This window comes from Ambystoma mexicanum, chromosome 8 (assembly GCF_040938575.1).
Source record: "Ambystoma mexicanum isolate Mex_15411 chromosome 8, UKY_AmexF1_1, whole genome shotgun sequence".
Classification (NCBI taxonomy): domain Eukaryota; kingdom Metazoa; phylum Chordata; class Amphibia; order Caudata; family Ambystomatidae; genus Ambystoma; species Ambystoma mexicanum.
In genome coordinates, this window is record NC_090929.1 from 1,030,775,464 (window position 1) to 1,030,801,460 (window position 25,997).

Genomic DNA, 25,997 nt, shown 5'->3' on the forward strand with positions numbered 1-25,997 from the left:
TGGCTGGCTTTTTGGTGCCAGCATTGCACCAAATATGAAGTATGTTTATGGCGAAGTACACCATTTAATCATGGTACCATGGTAAATATTTTGTCACCTGTCACCATGGGGCACTTAGTCCAAGTATAGATAAACAAAGGAAATTGCCCTGTAGCTCTAGACACATTTTTAAGAATGTGTGAGGCCTGCTTTCACACTGTTGATCACTATCTTCTACTTTCTTTTCTATGTCTGTCTCATTCAGTTATTAAATGGTTTCATTCTCACCTTTCAGATTCCTCATTTTCAGTCGCTTGGACTGGCAGATCGTCTTCCACCTTTACAAAGCAATATGGTGCCCTCAAGTGTTGTTCATGGGCTCTCTCCTCTTTTCACTCTATACCTCTTCTCTTACTGATATTGCCAACTCCTTTGGTCTTTCTTGCCCCTTTTACAATGACAATTCTCAGATCTATTTACTCTTTTCCTCTTACACTAATTCTACCCATGCTAAGATTAATGCTTGCCTACTTTCTATTTAATCTTGGGAGCATTACCGTTTCTTGCCTCTGAAACCTAAATTCTACCAGTAAGATAGCTCAATGGGTTTAGCAGTTGCCGCTGCAATGTGTGTGTGATCTGCAGGTCACAGGTTCAAATTCTGGCAAGGCCAATACAGCCTTCCATGCTTCCGAGGTCGATAAATGAGTACCAACTCCAGTTGAGTGATAATTGTATGTAAATGTTCTATGTACAGTACTTTGGTGACAGTACTATATTAATAAGAAAATCATTGCCATTATATGTTTCCTCCTCTATTATCCCCTGATACCCACTCACTTCCATTTTTTACCCGCCTTCTCTAATTCCTATTAACTGCATGCTCATTATCTAATTCCTATTAACTGCATGCTCGTTATCTTGGTTATAACTTTGAGTTTTCATTCCCGTTCTCCACCCATAACACCACGCCTGCATCCACTGCTCGATAAAAATTTGGAAAGCTCACCCCTTCTCACCTTCCAAGCCACCAACTCCTCATCCCTATCTTGGTTTTTTCACATCTTCACTACTGCTCTGCTCTCTTCATTGGACTTCCTGCCTTCTAAGTAGCTCCTCTTTGTTCATTTTTCAATTCTTCTAGTCATACCCCTTTTCTTCTATCTGTTCATTCTTTTATTTCTACCTCTCTTCCATCAATGTCTTTGTTTTCCTTTTAATCTCAACTCTTTTTTCATTTCTTATGCATGGTCTATTAATGCATACATGGTCTGGCCCATATTTAATATTCCTCTCTAGTTTCTTTCTAAGTCTCTGCTCGATCACTACATTCTCAATCTCTTTTTCTGTGAACTGTTCCTAAAATACCTTGTGCACAATCAAGTTCCTGCTCCTTTTCTCTGTTGGTTCCCAAACATTGGAAGTGCCTGCCCCATCCCATTTGTTTCTTTCCCACTCTGTCTATTTTCCATTTCACTGTTGAAGCTCATTTACTTTCTTTTGAAATGTAACTTTCCCTATTGGTTTTTGCTTTGCCTTTTCATGATTTTGTACAGTTGTATTCTTGTGTAGCGCTTTGGCGAATGTGCTCTATAAATTAATAAATACAAACACAAATGTTACTAATGTTTAGGGCAAAGCCATCACACGTGTGTTCGTATGCTGACATGATTGGGTAAGGCCATTACAGTTGTCAAGTGCTGGTATTTTGTGGCAAGGCCATCCCAGGTGTGTCCTTGCATGGGCCAATGCTGTGGTTTTGGGGCGAAAGCATGACCATGTTTGTCCTTGATAATGTTTGGGGCAAAGCCTTCACATGTGTTTACTTATGCTGGCATGTTGGGGTAAAGCCATCACCGGTGTTTCCTTACAGAGGCAAATGTTGGCATTTGGGTTGCTCCATCACAGGAGTGTCTTCAAAGATGCAAAGCTTGATGTTGGGACAATGCCATCAGAAGGAATGTCCGCAAGTGGCAAGTGCTAGCATTTGTGGCAAAGCTATCCCAGAATTGCCAGCATTTGCCTTACAGGGACAGATTTTGGAATTTTGGGACCTATCCATCACAGATGTGTCCTTACAGGGGCAAATGCATCACTGTTGTGGCCCTATAAGGGCAAGTGCTGGTAATCTTTAGGCAAAGTCATCAGAAATGTGTCCTTAGAGGGGCAAATGCGGGCAATATTTGAGTAATGCCATCACAGGTTTGCCATTACCTGGACAAATGCTGGCAAATGGGTGCTGTAGACAAGGTCTTTCATTTGTATTTCATTTGATATAAATCTGTATATTTAAAGAAGGGACCTATTTATGTTGCCTTTATTGATCTCTGATCAGCCTTTGATAATGTAGATAGAACATTCCTCTGGAACGTTTTAGCCCAAATGGGGGCCACCCAGTCTGCTAAATGCTACCAAGAGGCTGCATATGAATAATAACGCTGTGGTAAGATGTGGGGAACACACTAAGCCATTTGAGTATACAAATGCAGTTTGACACGGTTGCATGTTGGCGGCTCTTCTGTTACTATTATACATAAACAAGATGGCAACTTGGGTCTTAAAGTCAGATTCTGACGCACAAATATTCAGTAAAAGGAAGATAGGTTGTCTGCTATATGCCGATGATGCCATTGTAATTTCTAAAATGCCCATTGGTCTAAATAGACAACTACAGATAATTTCTAAGTTTTGTACAGAGAAGAATGGAAGTCAATTTAGCTGAAAAACTTGCCATGGCCTATAGTAGAACCAGTCACCTAAAAGCCAAGATTTATTACGAAGGCACACACCTGGACTGGAACAAGTAAATTGTTTCGTCTACTTAGGCATTAGACTATCAAGTAATCTTTCATGGTCTCTTCAGATCTCTAAAAGCAAAGTAGTTCTGAAGAGGTAAAGCAGTGCTTTCCTAACAGTAGATAGCAGTCTAGCTAATGGTGCCCCACTCATAATGACTGCTGTTTTTAAAGTTCAGGCTATATCAGTGGCATTAAACAGGAGCAAGTTGTGGGGATTCCGACAAGTGTCAAACATGCAATCTTTCGAAATGAACTTTAAACCTTCCCAGTAGTACCCCTGCTGCCGCTTTTTGCTTTGGGATAGGCTTTAGTGGTACCTCCTTGGACATGCAGCAAAGACCAGTGTTAAGTGTTCTACTGATTACGTCTGCATAGGTTTGATGAACTAAAACATTTTAAGTTCAATCTTTGGGATATTTTAGGGACAATGGATGTGGTTCAGACAAAATAAAAACACTTTAGAAACATTAGGTTTTGCCCACCTGCTCCAAGACACAAACATTCCCTCAAATCAGGATAGCTCTGCAATTAAAGGTGCGTTGTAACTAAGGCATCTGGATAGGCTGATGGATAGAAGCTGCAAATCTAATAGGTCGATAGGCTAATTGTCATTGAAGGACTCCTCAGACCAGTAAACTTACTGGACCTTATCTAGTCTACTTTTGCAAAAGTCTTATTAATAACTATTAGACACAAAATCCTTCCTCTAGCAGAGTTCACTTCAGGTTGGAAGGCTACTTCTATTTCCAAACACTGCTTTAAAGGACCGTCTGAAATTGAATGCATTACTCGATCTTTTTTAAATGTCCTTTAGATTTTGCACTGAGAAGGAAGTGGTTGATTCCGGTTCTGTATTTCTGTATAATTCAAAGGCAGAAACACTGCAAGAGTGCAAGTAGTCCTTCTAATATTTATGCAGGGACGACCTTTCACAGCAGTGCCTGGAAACTTAGAAGGTTTCTTTTAGGAATAACCAAATATAAAGCACTGTGGGATTCATTACGAGTTTGGCCGTATTTCGGTGGTAAATCTGCTGAAATACCTCCAAACAGAATAAGTTATCGCTACTTGGTCCCACAGATTTACCGCAGGACTACAAGTGGTGGTAGTTCGATGTAAGTCCCCATTTTTGCAGTCCATAGGACTCCATAGATATTTCAACAGTATTACCGCCGATGGTAATTCTGCCCAATTCTGGTGGTACCCTGGCAGATGTACCTCCAGTGATTTGCTGGAGGTTTATCCTCCACCTTTCAACCAAAACTATAGTACGGCAGTGCGGTAATGCAATGGTAATGGAATTGCCACCACATTATCGCCGTATTTTCCTGCACTGTCGTAGTCGTAATGAGGCCTGGTAGCTCTTGTATTTTTTTATTTTCTTTGCTGCTTTTATGGCTCTGAGCTGAAATAAAGGTACTTTCTGAACTGGCAATATTTGGACGAATCCACCACAGGTGTGCTCTTACAGGAGCAAATACTGGCAATATTTGAGTCAAGCAATAATGAGTGTGTCCTTACAGGGCAGAGCTAGTATTCTTTTTTTGTGTCTACACTGTATATCTACAAAACGTTGCCATTAACAACCAAACATCTATTTCTTTTGATGCATGCATACTGCAAGTTTATTCCTGTTTCTATTTAGCACACAGCAAGTGGACGAGGTGGCCTCCTAGCCAATCAGGATACTCGGAACGGGGTCGTGGAAACCCCACCCGCTCTGAGCCTCCTCCGAAGTGGGAGGCCGCCTTCTTCTCCACAGGGAATAAAGGTACATGCAGCTCTGCACTCTCCTTCCCCCGACACCCTTACCCCAATTTAAACATCCTTCACCCACCCCACTTACCTTGCGCTCCCTTGGCCCACTCGGTGTTCCTGGCGCATCTCCATTGCAGCAATGACCGCCATGGAAAAGGAAAGGGGACTACGTGTAATAAGTTCCCTTCTCTCTAATACATGTCGGCCATCTTTGTTTGTAGCTTTTTTTCAGTTGAGAAACGGAACAGTGCCGTTCCATAACTTTAAAAAATGACCATCCCAGTAAACGTGCCCGGATGCAAATAGTAATAAACATCACCATGCTGTGGGGCTTTACGAGGATAGATAATGCCCAGGTCAACGTTAAAGCCCCCTACTTCGCTCTTGCTTCTAACTGGCCTGGCCCATGCAATATCTAGCCCGGACTAGCACACTCCCATAAGAGTTTATTGTTTAAGTAATATCAAATAACAAGCAATTAAAAAGAAAGAAATTTATGAATGGAATTATTTGCTAGCTACTTTTGGGGTTATTGCTTTGATTGTAAAATTACTTCTGGGGATGAGTTTTGTATTTTACTTGCGCAGAGATCATATTACATGTAAAGTATGTTCTTCATATGGGCATGGACTAAAGAATGAGAAATGTATGTGTGAACATTGTAAAACGTGTGCCACGTGAAATTAAATTGCCTGATTGACACAGTAATTCATTGTTCAGCACTTGGCTTTTTGTACTCTTTTAGATGTTGGCTTATTTTAAATGTCCCTAACTTTCATTAGAACTGCCCATGAGCAAAATATGTGTTTTATAATGGCGAAATCCCATAGGAAAACGTTCCATGAATCAGGCTCTACTGACATTTGTTCAGTATTTTGCACACTCGTCAAATATTTGGTAAGTCATTCTACACACCTTCCGCAGCTTCTCCAGCACGGGATGTTCGCGCAGTGAGTGTTTCATTGCATACCTCCTTTCAGCAACGTTCTCTTTCTCAAAGGTCTTTTCAGATGTTGAGAGCTTCAAATTTTTACCTGAAAAATACAGATTCAAGATTTCAAGTAGGACGTCACAAACACACACAAGAGCATCTAAATTCACAAATTGGATGCGTTTTAGACGCACAATGCATAAAAGGATAATGTGTGACCCTTCTGCCAATTTTTCTTTAAATCGGAAAGCAGAGGCACGGATTGTTGCTGTGCAATGTTGTCTAACCCTCATACAGAAATGAGCTCCCAGCATTCATGTGGTTGCTGGCAGCCTATGTATGCTGTAGTGTTTCAGGAGGGCAAGTCAGCGCATGTTTTGTCACAGTTCAAAAGTTTAAATATATATTTTAAATGGATAAAGTCCTTTGCAAAATGAGTATCGTGAGGGTGGGCGGTTGGACTTTTTAAATGCAAAATTAAAGGTTATGTGACCAAATGCATGCATCCCTGGGCTGGGGTCAAATGGGACCGAGGCCTGAAAAAGCTTCCAAAACTATACAAAGCAGGGCCCTGAAGGGTCCCACGTCCATTAGAGTTTCACTCAGCCTCGCCATCCAACAACCCACACGCATAAGGAGGAACATGACTGGAGCTCTGAGCATTCCATTTCACTTCTAGTCGTTCCTGATAGGAGGGTCTGCCGCCTGGCCACCCAATGCTGATAAGCCATGGCTGCACCGTGGGAAGCTCGCTCCGCTCTAAGGTAAGAGTGAAGGCTTGCACTGGCCGCTGAGGCCCTCCCACTCCCCAAGCCCATACAGGTTAAAAAGAGGGCACAATGCCTGATGTGTCCTTGCTTATGCATTAGACTTTTGACTGTTGTCAACAGCATACTTGCTGCAGGATGACATATATTGTGCTTGGACTGGAATTTACATCGTCTTGAAATAAGCAACTTTGTGGGACAGACACATAGATCAGGGTTTGAGCACCGACACCAAAGATAGAGGTATAATGTGCTGGCCACAACTTTGAATCATGGTACCGTAGCTCTCCCGTTACTTTTAAAATCTCTGTGCGGCCGACTCATCGTTTAATCCTTTGAATGTTGATATAATCCCATTCAAACTGCTTAAAAAAACACTTATTGTCCATTTGCCAAGGGCATTTTTTTGAGCGTGCTATATAAGTGAATGTGAGCATTAAAAAACACCAATAAATCAAAAAAGTAATAATAAATGCCCTCTTCCCCACCTCACACAAAGCACAGACAGTAGAGCTCAGCTCCCCGGCCATTACGCAAGGAGACCTGTTAGATTTGTACCTTAACATACATAGGTCACTTACGTGTAATTTTCCACTTTTGCATAGCGGTGTGCAAAAGTGGAGAGTAAAAATGTGGGATACTTGCTTGTACGCCACCCTTTTGCACTATGCCTTGCAAAATGAGTAAACGCAACCTGCCATGTACGCATGGAGGGTGGTGTTTACAATGGATTTCTGTGGAATCCGACTTCTTTTTACTGGAATAAAAAAGCAGGAGGATTCTATAGGAATCCACAGCTTTTGCGCCAGCATGAAAAAGCATGCTGGAGAGCATCCTGGAGGAGGGGAAAGGTGAGATGGAATCATAACTTACAATTCGTGCCTCCTTTCCGCCATGCAAATCGTTAAAAATGAGCCATAACAAAAAAATGAAATATGTCAAAATCATTTTTACACATGGGAGCTCATTTGATAAGAAAACGTAATTTGTCGGCGGCGACCTGGTACGTTTGCTACCAAATTTTTGTCATGTCACTGCAGGGTGCAAATGTAAAGGGCAAAAGGCGGTGTCCCTTTTGCACTTGACGTTTTCACATTTACAAACCACAGTGCAAATAAAGTAAATGCTGCTTGTATGCTAGCATGACATGCAGTGTTTACTTTCAATTGTGAGTGCTGCTTGACATGCTTGCATGGCAAGTGCTGATCACAATTCAAATTAAATGCTTCCCGACATGCTGACATGTCGGACAGCGTTTAATGTGAACACTGCTATCATGCGAGCATGGTAAGCAGCGTTCACAATGAAGGAACAAGTTACTTACCTGTAACTGTTGTTCTTCAGCATGGGTCTGGCATGGATTGACATGCTCATGAATATTCCCTGTCGTCAGGCTGGGAATCCTCGGTAAAGAAAAAATCAGTTTCAGTTTCGTTTCTGAACTGTATTTCTCCTAATAACCAAACACTTGTCTCTGGGTCATACTGCCCCCAGCCAATGACTGCCCTTTACCTAAGCCCCTCCTCTGGCAGCCATCTTCAGATTTGGTAGCACGTAAAGTGGCAGTAGGACCAAGAGAAGAGCCGCAGAAGGGTAGGAGGGAGGGGTTGCATGTGAATCCATGCCAGACCCATGCTGGAGAACAACAGTTACAGGTAAGTAACTTGTTCCTTCTCCAGCATGGGGTCTGGCATGGATTCACATGCTCATGAATATCAGAATACATAGAAGTACATACATGCACAACCACGGGAGGTGGCAAAGCTCAACATTAAGCATTTCATCAACTCAACATTAAGCAACTCTTACCTCCTCACCAGGCCCACCTTCAGGCGAACAGGTTTCGCAGCACTGCCTGGCCGACCCTGGACTCCTCCCTGGAATCCCGGTCGACGCAGTAGAATCTCGTGAAGGTGTGCGTCGGCCTTCTCGTAGCAGCCCTGCCATTGTCCAGGAGGGGTATACCATACAAGAACGCTGTGGTAGCAGCGATCGCTCTGGTCGAATGGGCTCTCGGACGGCCGGGCAACGGTCGGTTTGCCAACTGGTGACAGTGCAAGATGCAGCCGGAGAGTCATCTGGAAATGGAAGCCTTCGAGAGGGCCTTCCCTTGGTTGACAGGTCCAAAGTACACAAATAGTTGTGATGTCTTCGGAAGGCTCTTTGTGCGGTCCACGTAGAACTTCAGCTACATCCAGCGAGTGCAAAGTCCTCTCAGCCGGCGACGAAGGCGATGGGAAGAAAACAGGTAACACCAAGGGCTCGTTGAGATGGAAGTCCGACGGCACCTTGGGCATTAAGGAGGGGTGTGTCCTCAGCACCACCCTCGTCTCGTGGAAAGTCAGGTATGGAGGCTTGCAGGAGAGGGCCTGGATCTCTCCCACTCGTCGTGCGGAGGTGATGGCCACAAGAAACGCTGTCTTCCACGACAGGAACTTCAACGGTGCCGAATGCCGTGGCTTGAATGGTGGCCCCATGAGCCTGGTCAGCACCACGTTGAGCTCTCACACTGGGGCCGGAGCCTTCACCAGCGGGAACGATCGGAACAGTCCTTTCATGAACTCCTTCACCAGTCGATGGGACCATAGCAACGAGTGTCCCGGAGTTCTGGTGTAGCGGGAGATAGCCGCCAGATGAATCTTGATGGAGGCATGCGCCAGCCCCGCCTTGGCCAGCGACAGTAGGTACGGAAGCACTTGAGGGGCCTGTTAAGAGTGACTCCCTGTCCTCTTGGTGTATGAATGATGAGTGCCTGAGTAGTGATGTCATGAATGGAGTGTTTGGGTATGATTAAGTGGAATGCTGTGTGGTGAGTGTTCTACCCAGGGACAGTTGAGATTATGTAGCCTGGGTGGTGGGAGCCAGTGGGCTCCAATCTGATCCTGTAACTACTAAAGAATCTCCTGATGACACCTGATTAAAGTAACAATAAGTACTTCTGGCCTCCAGCGTATCCTTTACCCAGATGACCCCGCCTAGGGTCATAACATATATTGGCGACGAGGCATGGTCTTGATCAAGGCGGACCCTGAGAAGAAGCTGGATAAGACAGGTACCTGCATGAATGGGGCCAGACATTGGGAGAAAAGGATGAGAGAGAGGAGAAAGGACTGCTGCGGGGGGTGCAGCACAGGATCACAGAGACTGAGAAAAAGGAGGGGGCCCACTGCCCCCCATGATGAGTCCCACCACCCAGGGGAAAAGAGGGCGTCTCTAGTGGCTTTCAAAAGATGGTAACAGATAATGGCACCCGGTAACATGAGAGGTGGTGTTTTAGTTTCCACGCAATGTAACCCAAGAGACTGTTCCTGTTGGCACTACAGGGTTAAAATGTTTGTGCCAGAAGTCGCTCTTGTTGTACCAGGGAGAGGCGCCAGAGACACATCTGTCACCGCTGGTGTAGAGATGAGGTGGAGCTAGGAAGTGCAGGCTCTAAGAAGTGAAGAGTGTGTCTTGCCTGGAGAGCCGTTAAATCAATAGTATGCTGAGACTGCCTAAAGGAGCCTGTGTCTATGGAAAAACACCCATTTCTGTAGGATGGCAGTAAGAGTGTGCTGCAGTGAAGGGTTGTCAGTTTTCCAGCCACCCAATGGTTCACGATGTTATGTGAGTGAGGAGCCGTGGTACTGGGCATGACCCATGCATTGGGATTCCATACCTTAGTTTCAGCCGTCCCGTAACGCGCATGGGCCCTCATTACGACCCTGGCGGAAAGTGACTGACCGGACCGCCACAGCGTAAATAGCGTTTCCGCCATTGCAAGAAGGAGCAAAGTGCGGCCCATTCCGACCCATCGGGCACGAGCACCACGGCATGGCGGAAGTGCAAAGTCCGCGATGGCGGAAATGAACCCAAAACGGCCCACACCGCCGCCGTACGGCGCCCTAGGTGCAATACCGCCACCCATCACAGCGGACACCGCAGTGTGCGCCTACCGTAAAGTACGGTGACCGGAAATATACGGAAACGGAAGTAAAAACACGGGCCCGGAACAGGAAACAACCCGCCGTACACCTATAAAACCACTAAAACCACACAACCACTAAAATCACTACCCTGAGACACAACCCAACCCGTCATCCACCCTAGCGAAACCAAGAAAAATGGGAAAAGTAGCGAAGAAAGCGTGCGACCGCAAGCGGCAGGTCCACTTCTCCCGTGAGGAACTCACCGTGCTAACAGAAACCCTCCAGGAGAATGCTGCCGTCGTCTTCTCCACGCAAATGACCAGGACGGCACTCGCAAACAAGAAGGCCATATGGGCTCTGGTGGCACAGCGGGTAAGTGCGGTGGGGACCGCACCCCGCACCCCACAGCAATGCCGTAAGCGATGGGACGACCTGCGGATACGCGTCCGCAGCATACTCTCTGCCAACCGCAACATTGCCACAGCCACCGGGGGAGGGTCGGAATCACCCATCAAGCTGACCCCCTGGGAAGAAATCTGTGCCTCCACCATCGGAATGGAGAGCATAGAGGGAGTCGGAGGGATGGAGAAAGGAGTGCAGACATCCGAAGAATCAGGTAGGTGGGCCTAATGAAACAATGCCAAAACCACAAAGTCCATCCATGTGAAGCACCATGTGTCCCCATAGTGCAACAGAAACACATGTCCAGGAGAACGTCCACACACATCGTCCTGATAGCGCACGTTAAAACCCACAATAAATACATAAATAATTAAAAACCCCTAAAACACGCACTACACGTGCAGCAGGCACACCCTAACTGCAGGCTGCCAAACAACTGCACCCTCACTCCACACACAAATGGAAGCACCTCCAAGGCCCCGACCCAAATCACCCTCAGGTACCACCCCAATGCATGTGATACAATGCCATTCCAATTCCCACAGACCCACCAATAACCCTCGCCCTCCTTTACTCCACCACAGGGTCCGATCCAAACGACGAGCTGCAGGACACCCCTACCAGCACACCTGCAAAGAGGGCCAAGACCAACGGCCAAAGACCCTCCACCTCAGCTGCACGCATCAAGACACGGCAGCAGCACAAATCAGGTGGCAGCACACAGGAGGGAACATCAACAGGCACCCCAGCAGCCAGCATGCCCACAACACCACCACCACAGGTCCCCCCAACGGATGCCACAGAAGGCACTGCCTCCGGTGGCAGCAGCACCATAGGTGACACCCCATTGATGGCAGCATGCTCCGACACAGAAGACGGGGATGTCGAAGTCAGATCCATCCATGACCTGTCCCAATCCCCCTGTCTGTCCCATCCCGTACTACATGAGGATACCACGCAGGGGCACCCACAAGACGACGACTGGCCATCCCCCACAAGCCCTGTGGCAGGGCAACATGAGGACAACAGCCCCTCTGTGACACCCCCGCAAATGGCCATGGCCCAGCAGAGGCAACAGTCCCTCGACCAGTTAATAGTGCAACAGCAGCAACTGGCCACGCTCCTCAAGGACCATGCCGATGAATGTGGGGGCACTAAGGCAGACATAGAAACATCAACTGAGACACTTAGGGCACAAATGGAGAGTAGCACCGAGAGCCTGAGAGTCCAAATGGAGAGAAGCACCGAGAGCCTGAGGGGGGAACTGCATGCGACGTCCAAAGACGTATGTGCCGAACTTGCCGCAGTGCGCCGTGTGCTCACTGAGCTCTCGCAAACCCCTAGGGACATGCATGGACGTGAGCAGGCAGAGACATCATCCGTTGCAAGTTCCGTCCAGGGCAGCCCCCAACGTAGATCTGGGAGGAACCTGCGCTCCACAGGCAGGGGTGCCCCTGATACCCGCAGAGGGGGCTTGCAATAGCGACTGCCCACTGACGATGAGCATCTTTGGACACTGGTGTTCGGGGGGGAGGTGGGAGGGTGGAGGGGGTGTGTTGGGCTCACTTGGGTGGCGGGTCGATAGGGTGTACAACATGATATCACATATGCCATAAAAAGTGCACGATCAACCAATGAGATGTGTGGACAATGATCTTTGTGTACTAGGCCATCATAGGCGTACAGTCCATATTGTGCATGTACCAGACACACACAGTGCCACGAGTCCCGTGTCCATGTATCAGCCACCAGGCGTGAGTGCTAGAAGCATGCATCAATGAGATGCTGACGAATGTCACGGGCCTCCGGTGCCTCGCAGACTCCCTGAGGTGCTGCCACATCCCCACCCTCATCATGACCATCTTCAGGTGCTTGCAGTTCTGCGTCAGGGGGCATGGGCACATTTCTACGTACGCACATGTTGTGGAGCCTGACACATGCCATCACCATCTTTGCAACCTTCTCATGGCGGTACAGGAGTGCCCCGCCAGACCTGCTGAGGCAGCGGAAACGAGTCTTCAGTAGGCCGAATGCCTGTTCAATGACTACACGGGTACGTGAGTGGGCATGGTTGTAGTCCTCCTCATGCTGGTCCCGTGGGTTCCGGACTGGTGTGAGGAGCCATCTCTTCAGTGGATATCCGGCATCACCTGTATGTGGACGAGAAACGTATGATGTGGAATGCCATTGCTACGTACGCACACCCCCCCCCTTCCTGCCAGGTCATTGCCGAATCACATACCCCACATTATCATGCATGAAATGAGACTCACCGAGTAGCCAGGATCTGTTCCCTGCGTGTCGCTCCATGTAGCGTGGTATTGTAGAGTTCCTCAAGACCATAGAATCATGGGTTGATCCAGGGAATCGGGCACAACAATGTGTAATGATCCTGTTGGAGTCACACACCATTTGTACATTCAGAGAATGAAATTGTTTTCGGTTGCGGTACTGGGCCTCCATGGCATGTGGGACGACCAATTCCACATGGGTGCAGTCGATGGCACCAATGCAACCCGGTATGCCGGCAAGTGCATGGAATCCCACTTTTGTGTTCGTAATTTCCTGCTCCGAGCGTGGTAGAGAGATGTAGTCGTCTGCGTGCTTCAGGAGGGCATCGAGCACTTGCAATAGTGTCCGTGAGAACAGTGGCTGAGAAATGCCATGCAACTGTCCGACTGTGTGCTGGTAGGTGCCTGTGGCCAGGAAGTGTAGTACAGACACCACCTTCAGTAGGGGTGGGATGGCGGTTGGGCTATCTATCATGCTGACAAGGTCAGCCTGTGTCATGTCCACAATGGCGGTTATGGTGTCCCGGTCCAGACGGTAGAGGGTGTGGATCTGCTCATCAGTGAGGTTGAACGGATGTGCTCGAAGGCGTGGGATTGCGGGCTGCCTGCGTGGTGGTAGTGGCTGTGCTGGCGGCCCTTGCTGGCCCTGCCTTGGCCTCCTCCTCCTCCTGCGTCTCCTCCGTGCGGCCGGTTGTAGTTGGTGTTCGTCTTCTTCTTGGAGTTGGAGTACTTGCAGTGCTATCAGGTCCCCCAGGGCCAACATCGCGAGTCCTGCCGGTAGCATTTCGGAGTGGGTGTGGTTGTGGGAGGAGACTGGGTGTGCAATTTATGTGTTTTCAGGCTGAATGGCCTCCACCTGTGGTGATTCATTCCACCTGTGCAAACTGCTCTCCCCTTTGGCCGAGCACGTCCCGCGCACAACGCTGCAATTCGTGGAATGGCATCTTGCTATTGCAATCTTGTATTTGTACCCGATGGCCGTGTAACATTGGTTGATATGTTCATTCTGCTGTGGTCCCATTGTTTCACATACTATCTGTGCAGTCGCGAACAGAGTTGTGAAGGGTCAGTGGAACGTAGTACTCGAGTAACGGTGGGCCCTCATTCATCACTGTACCGAGTTGCAACGACGGGCGGGGCGTCCCATTCGTGGGTGAAGGCAGTTGCCATTTTCACACACAGCCGCACTCGATGGATTAATTAGTGTTTTCAAACGGCCACAGATGCCTCTTCGACGTGATGTTGCAAATGAGGAATTCGAAGGGCGGTGCTTTCGGTTTTCAGCTGCAGGCGAGGAGATGCCCACAGGTCTGACTGCAAATATAACGTTCTATTGTTCAATGTCCTTGGGACAGGGGCCATGGCGAGAATGCTATGATTGATATGAATAGTATGGGATGCGCAATTGCGTAGTGGACGATAAGGCAGGACGTTCCCAAATACATGTTACTTCACTAGACTGGAATTACGTGCTGGGGCACTGTGGATTTTGCAGGCTGCATAACGCACAGACTCAATGGATATTTCTAATGTTATGTGAGTAAATATTCAGGCGTTTTCATTACGGGATGAGGGAATGATGAATGGATGCATGGGCAGGTGATTTGATACAGAGTTTGCCATGTACAGGGCTTCTTGGGATCTGTCCGCCCCCCCTGCGCTATGTGATGCAGGGCTGCCATAGTGGGACCATCGTCTATCTGGCCTTGTTGAGCCCTCCCTGTCTCGACGCGCCTTCAGACACTTGTGTCCATGCACGTTACCAATCCCATCTGAGGGATTCTGTTTTCACAGACGCATGCACAGGTACACTCGTTTGTGATGGTGTTTTCACCTCGATATAGATAGTTATGATTCGCAAGTGGTTTTGGGGTGGTGATGATCCTTTGGAGTGGGCTTGCATGCATATGGCTGTGGATCTAGTGTGATCATTGAAGTGAGTTGTTCGAATGTAGTTCTGATGGCCATTCTATTCTGTTTCTTTTCTTTTGGTTGACAGGTATCTCCTCCCCTTTTGCCACTGCCATCTGTATGCCACTCCTGCAGATGGGTTTTACTCCCGACACCTGCTGCTTCGTGTTAATCAGTGGAGCAGCATTACGATCTTATGGGACGATCGCCAATGGGCCACATGCCCTTACGCAGTACTGGTGGCTCGGAGCAACATTTCGGCCTTTCAGCTGGACTAGTGCCTCCCCATTGGGACGGCCCTGCGGTTCTGTGCGCTTCCATGTTGCCTTTTCGTACGTGAATGTGGCTCTGTGTACCATGAGGGAACAGGGCGTCACACAAGTAGTGGCTGGTCATTTCTGGCGGATGCAGCCCACAATGGTGAAATGTGTTTTGGAGTTCATGGCCTGATGGCTGTATGGGCTTGGTGATATTGATGTGCATTAAAATTCTATTCTGATATGGGCCGTGTAGCGTTCTTCTTTGCAAGTGATGTGGCATATTCCTATTTGGGGAGCGATGTATTGTGAGGGGATCTGCATTGGGTTCCAGCTTCGGAGTTTTGTTGCGTGGTCCTGTACTGGGCGCGTTTGCCTACGAAGCCCGTGAGGTCAGGGATGGGGGCTGCCAATATGACAGTTTGAATGTTGTCATGCTCAGGGGCGGGGGATTGGGTTTTGTGTGACAGATGCCGGTCAGCCAGGTGGACTGGTGGAATGTTGTGATTTTCTGAATATTGCTGGTCACAGGTGCCTGTGTTTGCGTGCGTTTCTTGGTGGGGGACTGTGGTCATGTCCATTGGGATGGCTTCTGTATTCGTGCCATCTGTGCCCTGCAGCTCCCATTGGCCCCTCTTGAGGTTCATTTGTTCGTTGGCATGCATGGGTGACTTGTGCATTTCACTGGTTGCATTGTGGCTTCGTTGCACCTACGGGGAGTTGTACTTTGTGGGCAGGGAGCGGTGTACGGGCAGTCAGTGGGGCCGTTTACGGTTGATTCGCGATGCCGTACTTCTCACCATGGCGGAATGGTGCATTCCGCCATGCTTGATGGCGTTAGGTACATGTCCGCTGGGGTCGGAATTGGCGTACCGTTGCGCCATGGTGGTGTTTACGGTTTGGCATGGCGCGCGCACGCGTGCTTGGTGCAGTTAGCGTTGGCGTTCACTACGGTGTCGCTAATGGCATCGTACTTTGCGGTGACGGGTCATAGTCGCACCGAGCGCTATTCGATGGCGGTATTGCATTTCCGCCATCGTTTTCCGAATTCCGCCAGGGTCGTAATGAGGGCCATGGTGACAGTTGGAGCCCTGGAGCTCCTTGCGGCCTCATCTCCCATCCTGTAGTGATGATGTCATCAACCCAGCAGGGGGACTCAGCGATTGTGTGGAATGCTGGATCATAAAGATTCTGTACTGTCAGAGAATGCCCGGTGCTCTGAAGTTCGTGTCAATCCAGTGAGCTGCGTCAGGGTTTCGAATAATGGACCTTGCAACGTCATTCAACGTGGCCAGGAAATGAAGTTTCCTTTCCGTGTACTGGGTTTCCTGTATTAGCTGCGTCGTAGTGGAGACTGACATGAATTGTCTATCATTGCCTTTCAAGGGGATCGAAGGAGTGCTGCTTGAAATTATGGGGCAGTGTTGCGAGCCTGCCTCTCCCAGGTTGGCATTAAACTGAACTTGGTCTCGAAGCAAGCAAGGGTCTCATCGTAATCCAGCTGAGCCTCGTTATTACCGTTACTGTTTTTCTCCATGTCCCAAGCATAGTCAGTCATAGCCAAGAAAATGCAATGTTGGATTTTGTGAGGTGGTACATATTTGTTGGAAATACCAAAGCAGGATTGTGTTTCATTGTTGTGAAAGGAGTGAGTGGACTGTTTTGCTTGTTGCAGATTTTAAAAAAATTCGACCAGAGTGATTCTGTGCGGTGAGTGCAGCAATATAGAGAGCTATTAATAGCGGTTCATTGCATATCAGAATAACAGTTTGAGAATTTGCAGGATGTTAAGTTTCATCATGGAACCAAGTAGACGTGGACTTTATAATGCGGCAAGGTGTTGCCTTTGCACTCCTTAGAATTTACGTTTGCATGGAGGTGGAATGGGTAGGTTAGCTTGTGTCAGTCTAACATCTATTTGAGGAATTGCAGGTTGGTTACGTTGCATTTTCAGGCAACATGGACTTTTAGTGTTCCTTTTACTAAAAAGCAAATGTTTAAAAGTGTAGACTTAGGAAATGTTAAAGTGAGCAAAGCTGAAGGAAATGTCAAGATAGTTACCTACTTTCTGAGAAATCATCTGTAGGTATGATGTGCATCCTGTTGCATATCATTAGCATGGGCCTGTGCGGCCCACTGATGAGTGTGTTGAGCATGGGTGTGTGTTGTCCATTCATGTGTGTTATGAGTATGGGTGTGTGTGGCCCATTGAAGTGTATTACAAGCATGGGTGTGTATGGCCCTTTGGAGTGTGTTTCTAGCATGAGTGTGCGTCACACACTGGAGTTTGTTGTGAGCACGTGTGTGCGTTACTCATTAAAAGTGTATTATGAGTATGGGTGCGTGTAGCCCTTTGATGTAGCCCTTTGAAGTGTATTTTAAGTATGGGTGTGTATGGCCCATTGATGTGAGTTTGTTGTGAGCACGTGTGTGCGTTACTCATTAAAGGGTATTATGAGTATGGGTGCGTGCAGCCCTTTGAAGTGTATTTTAAGTATGGGTGTTTATGGCCCATTGATGTGAGTTACACTTGCTGTTCTCAGAGGTAACTGGTTTTAGGAATGGTTGTTTGGGTGTGTGTAGCCCATTCAAGTGTATATTGAGTAAGGGTGTGTATGGCCCATTGATATGAGTTACATTTGGTGTTCTCAGTGGTAACTGGTTTTAGGAATAGTTGTTTGGCAGGACGCTGCCTGCATGCTGTTCGTGGCGCGAGAGTGAGGGGACGCCTTCATGTCTCGTGTCTGATGGTGAGTTAAAGGGTGTGTGTGTGTTTCACCCCAAGGTCACCTAGTGGCATTTTGTCCAAGTTGTGAGTTGACTTGGGTAGGTTTTCTTATTTCTTAAATTGAGTTGCAGAGAGTGTCATTTTTCGGTGGCATTTCCCTGTAATTTTTGGGATAATTTGACTTTTCCATCTAGTTGCCGGAGGTTTTCGTTGTTGTTAGATGTGTTGGGTTGAGACCTGACTGCTGATGGCTCAGATTGGAACGGCCGCCAATCTGGGATTGGTGTTTGGGGTACTTGTTGTGGAATTCCTCTGGTGGGAGTGGCCCTAGTGTGTATGAGTTGTGAGTGAGTTGCTGACTGTCCGGTATCGTGTGTGCGGTAAATGAGATCTGGTGCCCTTCTAAGATCGCCCTGGGGTGCATGTGCATAGTTAGTTATTATTTGCTTTGTCAGAGCATGACCTAGTTTATCCCGAGCTAGGGAGTTGGTGCGTGGGTGTGGCAGCCCCATGATTTTGCCCGTGGCAGGGGTCAAATAAAAGGAGTCAAGAGTTCTTTGAGGGTCTGTGGATTTGTTTTGGTGTGTATGCCCACGGTGGGCCGGTTTGCGCTCGTAGGTGGCAGCTGCGAGATTCCCTGGTGGCGGTGGGGAATGGAAGGTGATCAGTGTTTTCTGATGGATTGTGAGAGTAGTTGAGGCGGCTGGGTCTTGTGCTTGTTTGGTTTGTCATGTTGGAGACATTCCCCCAGGAGCCTGGTACTGGCTAGGGTGTGCTTGTGTGCGTGTTGCGCCCTCCCGGGCGAGTGTTGTGCATTTTAAGGAGGAAAGGTGTTGGTGTTGATTGAAGGAAGGGAGGTGTTAGGATAGTTAGGCTTGGAAGGAAGGGAGGTGTTAAGAGTGACTCCCTGTCCTCTTGGAGTATGAATGATGAGTGCCTGAGTAGTGATGTCATGAATGGAGTGTTTGGGTATGATTAAGTGGAATGCTGTGTGGTGAGTGTTCTACCCAGGGACAGTTGAGATTATGTAGCATGGGTGGTGGGAGCCAGTGGGCTCCAATCTGATCCTGTAACTACTAAAGAATCTCCTGATGACACCTGATTAAAGTAACAATAAGTACTTCTGGCCTCCAGCGTATCCTTTACCCAGATGACCCCGCCTAGGGTCATAACAGGGCCGTAATCCGCAGAGGGTTAATCTTCTGTGCACGGCACCAGACAGAGAACCTCTTCCATTTGTGCCCATAGCACTTGAGAGTCGAAGACGCCCTGGCCTTTGCAAGCACCTCCTTGCAGTCCACCGGGATATCGTACCCTCCAAAATCTAGTGCTGCAGGAGCTAGGCCTGCAAGTTCAGCGACCCCGAGTCGTGGTGGAGGATGGAGCCTCCTCTGGCGAGAAGGTCCGCGTCTGTCAGCAGTTTGACTGGGGGGATGACATGTCCAGGAGGTCCGGGAACCAGATCTGCCTCGGCCACGCTGGTGCGATGAGGATCATCCTGCACCGGGAACGTCTGAGTTTATTGATGAGTCGCAGCAGCAAAGGCAACGGTGGGAACGCATACAGGAACAGGCCGTCCCAGGGGAATGAGAAGACATCGCCCATGCTCCCCGGCTGGGGAATCCTGCTGGCGAACCTACGGCACTTGGCATTCGTCACCGTTGCGAATAGGGCGATCTGGGGATTGCCCCATCGCTGGAATAGGAGATCCACTTGATCCTGCCACAGTTCCCACTCATGGCACGAGCGCAGCTCCCTGCTGAGTGAGTCAGCGATGGTGTTCTTTATTCCTGCCAGATGGAAGGGTACCAGAAACATCCCTTGGGCGACGGCCCAGTGCCACAGATCCTGGGCTTCCTTGGATAGGGCTGGGGATCTGGTGCCTCCCTGCTTCCAGATGTAGAACATTGTGGTGGTGTTGTTGGTGAAGATCCTTACCACCTTGCCCTTGAGGGACGGAAGGAACGACCTGAGGGCGCAGAACATGGGTCGGAGCTCCAGGACATTGATGTGAAGTGACCTCTCCTCCGGGAGCCAAAGGCCTCTTGCGTGGAGATCTCTGGTGTGCGCTCCCCATCCCTCCAGGGAGGCATCCGTCGTCACGTTTCCTGATGTGCCAGGGTCTGGAAGTCCATAACCGCCGCCAGATGCGCGCGGGAGCCCCACCACCGTATCTCTTGGCAGAAGGTCTCGTTGAGCGAGATCCTGTCTTCGAAGCTGCCCGCCGCATGCATCTAACGGGCATCGAGGAACTCTTGCAGTGGACGCATCCGCAGCCTGCACAGGCACATGAGATAGATGCACGAGGACATCATGCCGAGCAGGGACTTGATGGACCTCACCCTGGCCACGTCCATGGTTGACAGCTGTTGCACCTTGCCCAGGATGGCGTTCATCATTTCCTCCGACAGAGAAGCCAATCGCGCCACTGTGTCGAGCCTGGCACCCAGGAACAGAGCGACTTGCAACGGTACCAAGTGAGATTTCGCAAAATTGATTGGGAATCCCAGATCCGTGAGTAGCTGGACGGTCTTCGATGTGTGCACGATGGCGAGTTCTCTTGTCTGTCGTCCAGGTAGGGGTAGACGTGGATCCCCTGCAGGCGCAGCCGCGCCGCCACTGGTGCTAGGCACTTGGTGAACACCCTGGGCGCCGACTTCAATCTGAAGGGAAGGTCCTTGAACTGATAGTGTCGCCCTTGGACCACTAATCGCAGGAACCTTTGATGACCTTTTAGAATGGGGATGTGAAAGTAGGCATCCTCCAAATCCAGCGACGATAGGAAGTCACCTTCCTCCAGCTGTCCAACCACGTGCTGGAGGGTGACCCTCCGGAACTTCTGGGACTTGATGTACTTGTTTAGACTACGAAGGTCCAGGATGGGCCACCATCCGCCGGTCTTCTTCCTTATGAGGAAGTATCGCGAGTACACTCCGGAGCCCCGTAGCCTCTTTGGGACGAGTTCGATGGCTCCCTTTTTTAACATCGCTCGTACCTCCAGTACAAGTTGAGGGACGTGGTTTTCCTTCCTGGCCACAGGTGGAATACGGGGACACTTCCTTAGAAATTCCAGAGTGTGCCCACGGGCCAGGGCACCCAGCACCCAAACATCAGTGGAGATGGACTCCCAGACGTTGACGAACTTCGCCAGCCGGCCTCTCACCGGGGTGCTCAGGTGGGGGCCCGACACTATGGCCGGTTCAGTCCTGCTTGGCACCGCCTTGGCCTCCTTGGCAACGACGACGAGATCCTCCTGTCTTGCCGCGTCCTCTGTAGGGCTCCTGCGATGAGGAGCGGGCCGCCCGGAGGTACGACGAGGAGCTGCCGCCGAATCCTTTGGCGGCACCTAGCTTGCCTCCAGTGTTCCGAAAGGACGGCCGTCGCTGTTGAAGTAGCTGGACGGTCTTCGATGTGTGCACGATGGCGAGTTCTCTTATCTGTGCTCGGATGAGCCAATCGTCCAGGTAGGGGTAGACGTGGATCCCCTGCAGGTGCAGCTGCTCCGCCACTGGTGCTAGGCACTTGGTGAACACCCTGGGCGCCGACTTCAATCTGAAGGGAAGGTCCTGACTTCAAAGCTGCCCGCCGCTTGCCTCCAACGGGCGTCAAGGAACTCTTGCAGTGGACGCATCCGCAGCCTGCACAGGCACATGAGGTAGATGCACGAGGACATCATGCCGAGCAGGGACTTGATGGACCTCACCCTGGCCGCATCCATGGTTGACAGCCGTTGCACCTTGCCCAGCATGGCCTTCGTCCTTTCCTCCGACAGAGAAGCCAATCGCGCCACTGTGTCGAGCCTGGCTCCCAGGTACAGAGCGACTTGCGACGGTACCAAGTGAGATTTCTCGAAATTGATCGAGAATCCCAGATCCGTGAGTAGCTGGACGGTCTTTGATGTGTGCACGATGGCGAGTTCTCTTGTCTGTGCTCAGATGAGCCAATCGTCCAAGTAGGGGTGGACGTGGATCCCCTGCAGGCGCAGCCACGCCGCCACTGGTGCTAGGCACTTGGTGAACACCCTGGGCGCCGACTTCAATCTGAAGGGAAGGTCCTTGAACTGATAGTGTCGCCCTTGGAACACGAATCGCAGGAACTTTCGATGACCTTTTAGAATGGGGATGTGAAAGTAGGCATCCTCCAAATCCAGCGACGATAGGAAGTCGCCTTCCTCCAGCTGTCCAAGCACATGCTGGAGGGTGACAATCCGGAACTTCTGGGACTTGATGTACTTGTTTAGACGACGAAGGTCCAGGATGGGCCGCCACCCACCGGTCTTCTTCCTTACGAGGAAGTATCGCAAGTACACTCCGGAGCCCCAGAGCCTCTTTGGGACGAGTTCGATGGCTCCCTTTTTTAACATCGCTCATACCTCCAGTACAAGTTGAGGTAGAATAGGGGGACACTTCCTTAGAAATTCCAGAGTGTGCCCACGGGCCAGGGCATCCAGCACCCAACGGTCGGTGGAGATGGACTCCCACACGTTGACGAACTTCACCAGCCGGCCTCTCACCGGGGTGCTCAGGTGGGGGCCCGATGCTACGGCCGGTTCAGTCCTGCTTGGCGCGGCCTTGGCGACAACCACGAGATCCTCCTGTGTTGCCGCGTCCTCTGTAGGCCTCCTGTGACGAGGAGCGGGCCGCCCGGCGGTACGACGAAGAGCCACCGCCGAATCCTTTGGAGGCACCTTGCTTGCCTCCGGTGTTCCAAAAGGATGGCCGTCGCTGTTGAAGAGTGCCCAAGGCCCGAGCCGTCTCCGTGTCTGCCTTGATGGCCTGCAGTGACTCGTCCACTGTCTTGCCGAACATGTTGTTCCCGTCGAAGGGCATGTCCAGAACCCTGGTCTGGACGTCCTGGCGGAAATCGGTCACCTTGAGCTAGCCGCGCCGACGAACGCAAACGCCATTGCCCATCTGGCGAAAACTGGTGTCAGCAATGTCCGTGGCCACCGTGATGGCATGGTCCGAGGCCACCTCGCCTTCCTGTAGGATCTCCAGGGGACCAGAAACATCCCTTGGGCGACAGCCCAGTGCCACAGATCCTGGGCTTCCTTGGATAGGGCTGGGGATCTGGTGCCTCCCTGCTTCCAGATGTAGAACATTGTGGTGGTGTTGTTGGTGAAGATCCTTACCATCTTGCCCTTGAGGGACGGAAGGAACGACCTGAGGGCGCAGAACATGGCTCGGAGTTCCAGGACATTGATGTGAAGTGACCTCTCCTCCGGGAGCCAAAGGCCTCTTGCGTGGAGATCTCCGGTGTGCGCTCCCCATCCCTCCAGGAAGGCGTCCGTCGTCACCGTCTCCTGATGTGCCGGGGTCTGGAAGTCCATAACCGCCGCCAGATGCGCGCGGGAGCCCCACCACCGTATCTCTTGGCGGAAGGTCTCGTTGAGCGAGATCCTGTCTTCGAAGCTGCCCGCCGCGTGCATCTAACGGGCGTCGAGGAACTCTTGCAGTGGACGCATCCGCAGCCTGCACAGGCACATGAGGTAGATGCACGAGGACATCATGCCGAGCAGGGACTTGATGGACCTCACCCTGGCCACGTCCATGGTTGACAGCCGTTGCACCTTGCCCAGGATGGCCTTCGTCCTTTCCTCCGACAGAGAAGCCAATCGCGCCACTGTGTCGAGCTTTGCTCCCAGAAACAGTGCGACTTGCGACGGGACCAGGTGGGATTTGGGAAAGTTGATGGCGAATCCCAGGTCCGAGAGCAGCTGGACGGTCTTTGCTGTGTGAACCACAGCGAGCTCCCTTGTCCCTGCTCGGATGAGCCAGTCTTCCAGGTAGGGGTAGACGTGGATCCCCTGCAGGCGCAGCTGCGCTGCCACCGGTGCGAGGCACTTGGTGAACACCCTGGGTGCCGACTTCAATCCGAATGGGAGGGCCTTGAACTGGTAGTGCCGTCCTTGGACCACGAACCTGAGGAACTTTCGGTGACCTTTCAGAATGGGGATGTGGAAGTACTCATCCTCCAAATCCAACAACGACAGGAAATCGCCCTCCTCCAGTTGTCCCAGCACGTGCTGGAGGGTGACCATCCGGAATTTCTGTGCCTTGATGTATTTGCTCAGCCGTCGCAGGTCCAGGATGAGGCGCCATCCTCCTGTCTTCTTTTTTACTAGGAAGTACCTTGAGTATACTCCGGAGCCCCAGAGCCTCTTCGGGACGAGCTCGATGGCACCTTTTCTGAGCAACGCCCTCACCTCCAAGAGTAGTTGAGGGACGTGATTTTCCTTCCTGACCACGGTTGTAATGCGGGGGCACCTTTTTAGAAATTCGAGGGCGTGCCCCTGGACCAGGGCGTCCAGCACCCAACGGTCAGTGGAGATGGACTCCCACACGCTGACGAACTTCGCCAGCCGGCCTCCCACCGGGGTGCTTCGGTGGGGGCCCGACCCCGCTGTCGGTTCAATCTTGCTTGGCGGACGCCTTGCCTCCTTGGCCTCCCTGGCGACGACGGCGGGGTCCCCCCGACTTGCCTCGTCCTCTATAGGCTTCCAGTGACGAGGAGCGGGCCGCTTGGCGGTACGTAGAGGAGCCACCGCCGAATCCCTTGGAGGCACTCTGCTTGTCTCCGGCACTCCGAAAGGACGGCCTCCGTTGCCGGAGGATACCTAGGGCCCTAGCAGTCTCTGTGTCCGCCTTGATGGCTTGGAGGGACTCATCCACCGTCTTCCCAACCAGGTTGTTCCCGTTGAACGGCATGTCCAGCACCTTGGCTTGCACATCCTGGCGGAAATCCGTCGCCTTGAGCCAACCTCGTCGTCTAAGGCAAACGCCGTTGCCTAGCTGGCAGAAACCGGTGTCGGCAATGTCCGTTGCCACCGTAATGGCGTGGTCCGACGCCACATCGCCTTCTTGCAAGATCTCCAGGGCCTCGGCCCTCTTGTCATCCGGTAGGAAGTCCAACAGGGGGGCGATCTTGAACCATAACTCCCTGTCGTAGCGGGCCACGATCACGAGGGCGTTGGCTGCCATAATCGTTGTTGCCGCCGACGAGATAACTCGTCGTCCCATTGCGTCCAGCTTCCTCCCTTTGCCGTCCGGCGGGGAAGTTGACGTTGAGACCGACGGCCCCCCCGCTTTCTTCTTGGCCGCCGCTGAGACGACCGAGTCCGGGGTAGGTTGTGCCCTAAGGCACACAGGGCCACATCGGGGACCCGGTACGGGGGGCTTCCCGCCAGGACCGGCTCTGGTTCCTCTGCCGGACCTGGTACCGGGTCCTCTGTCGGTGGTTAGGGCAATCTCGTCCTTATCTCTGAACATAAGGATTGCCAACAACATGGCCTCAGAGTTATCCTGCGGCTCCGGAAGCGACAGGAGCGACGGCTGACTAGGACCCTCGTCACTTTCATCGTCACCCTCGTCGGGATCCCTCCCGTGGGGATGGGCCTCCTCGACGCCCTCGTTGAGGCCCTCTAGGACTTCTGCCAACTCCTCCTCGGATTTTGTGTCCGTGTCTACAATGGCCACCCCCCCCCCTCTTTTTCCGCCGGGGTCTTCACGGGGGTCTTTTCTATGGGTCTGAAAGAGGCTTCCATCCGCAGAGGCAGGGAGACTCTCGGCCACGAGGTCACCTCCACTGGTGTAGCCTCCACAGGCTGCACCAGGGCCGCCGCGACTCCCTCGATAGAGGCCTTGGCCGGGTGAATCAAGGCCTTCACCACCTTAGGCGCGTTTGAGGCCTTCACCTTGGAGGGAGGGTCACCGCCTCGCTCCCCCTCGGCCGAATGCTTCGAGATCAACCGGGGCCTCTCCAGAGGCTTACCCAGGTTCTTGGATTTCCTCTTCCCCGAACCAGAGCATTGGCTCGTGGTTGATGGTGCCGAGGAAGGCGCGCCCTGTCTGGCAGCCGAAGAGCCCGACCGTTCGGCGCTCCCTTTGCCCGCGGACTTGCGGTGCTTTGCCTTCTGTTGGGCCCCCGTCGCCGGGGTGCCCTCACAGGACTTAGAAGACCGCTCGGACTTCTTCTTCTTCTCACCTGATGGACTCCTTCCTTCCAGCCAGTTGGAGAGACGAAGGTGTCGGTCCCTGATGGTCCGTTCCGACATGTTCCTGCAAAACGCACAGTCCTTCTCCACGTGCGTTTTGTCCTCATGAAGGCAGTAGAGACATTTTGAATGCTCGTCCTCCTTGAACACATTCTGTAGCTGGCATCCAGGGTAGACCCCGAACAGCTTTCCAGGCGTCGAGCTTCCTTTCTCCTGGGCCATGTTCGGGTAGGCCGCAGAAACTTCTGGAATCCTCCAAGAAGCGTAACTCGAC

The 25,997-nt window shown here is 51.0% G+C and overlaps 1 protein-coding gene across 1 annotated transcript in view; it reads right to left on the reverse strand.

Annotated features, from left to right (window-relative positions):
• COMTD1 (catechol-O-methyltransferase domain containing 1) overlaps window positions 1-25,997 on the reverse strand; it is a 307,178-nt gene that overhangs the window by 224,052 nt on the left and 57,129 nt on the right. The window contains exon 2 of the mRNA XM_069610981.1: window positions 5,451-5,569. Coding sequence (XP_069467082.1) covers window positions 5,451-5,569 — 119 coding nt within the window. The remainder of the gene's footprint in view (window positions 1-5,450; window positions 5,570-25,997) is intronic.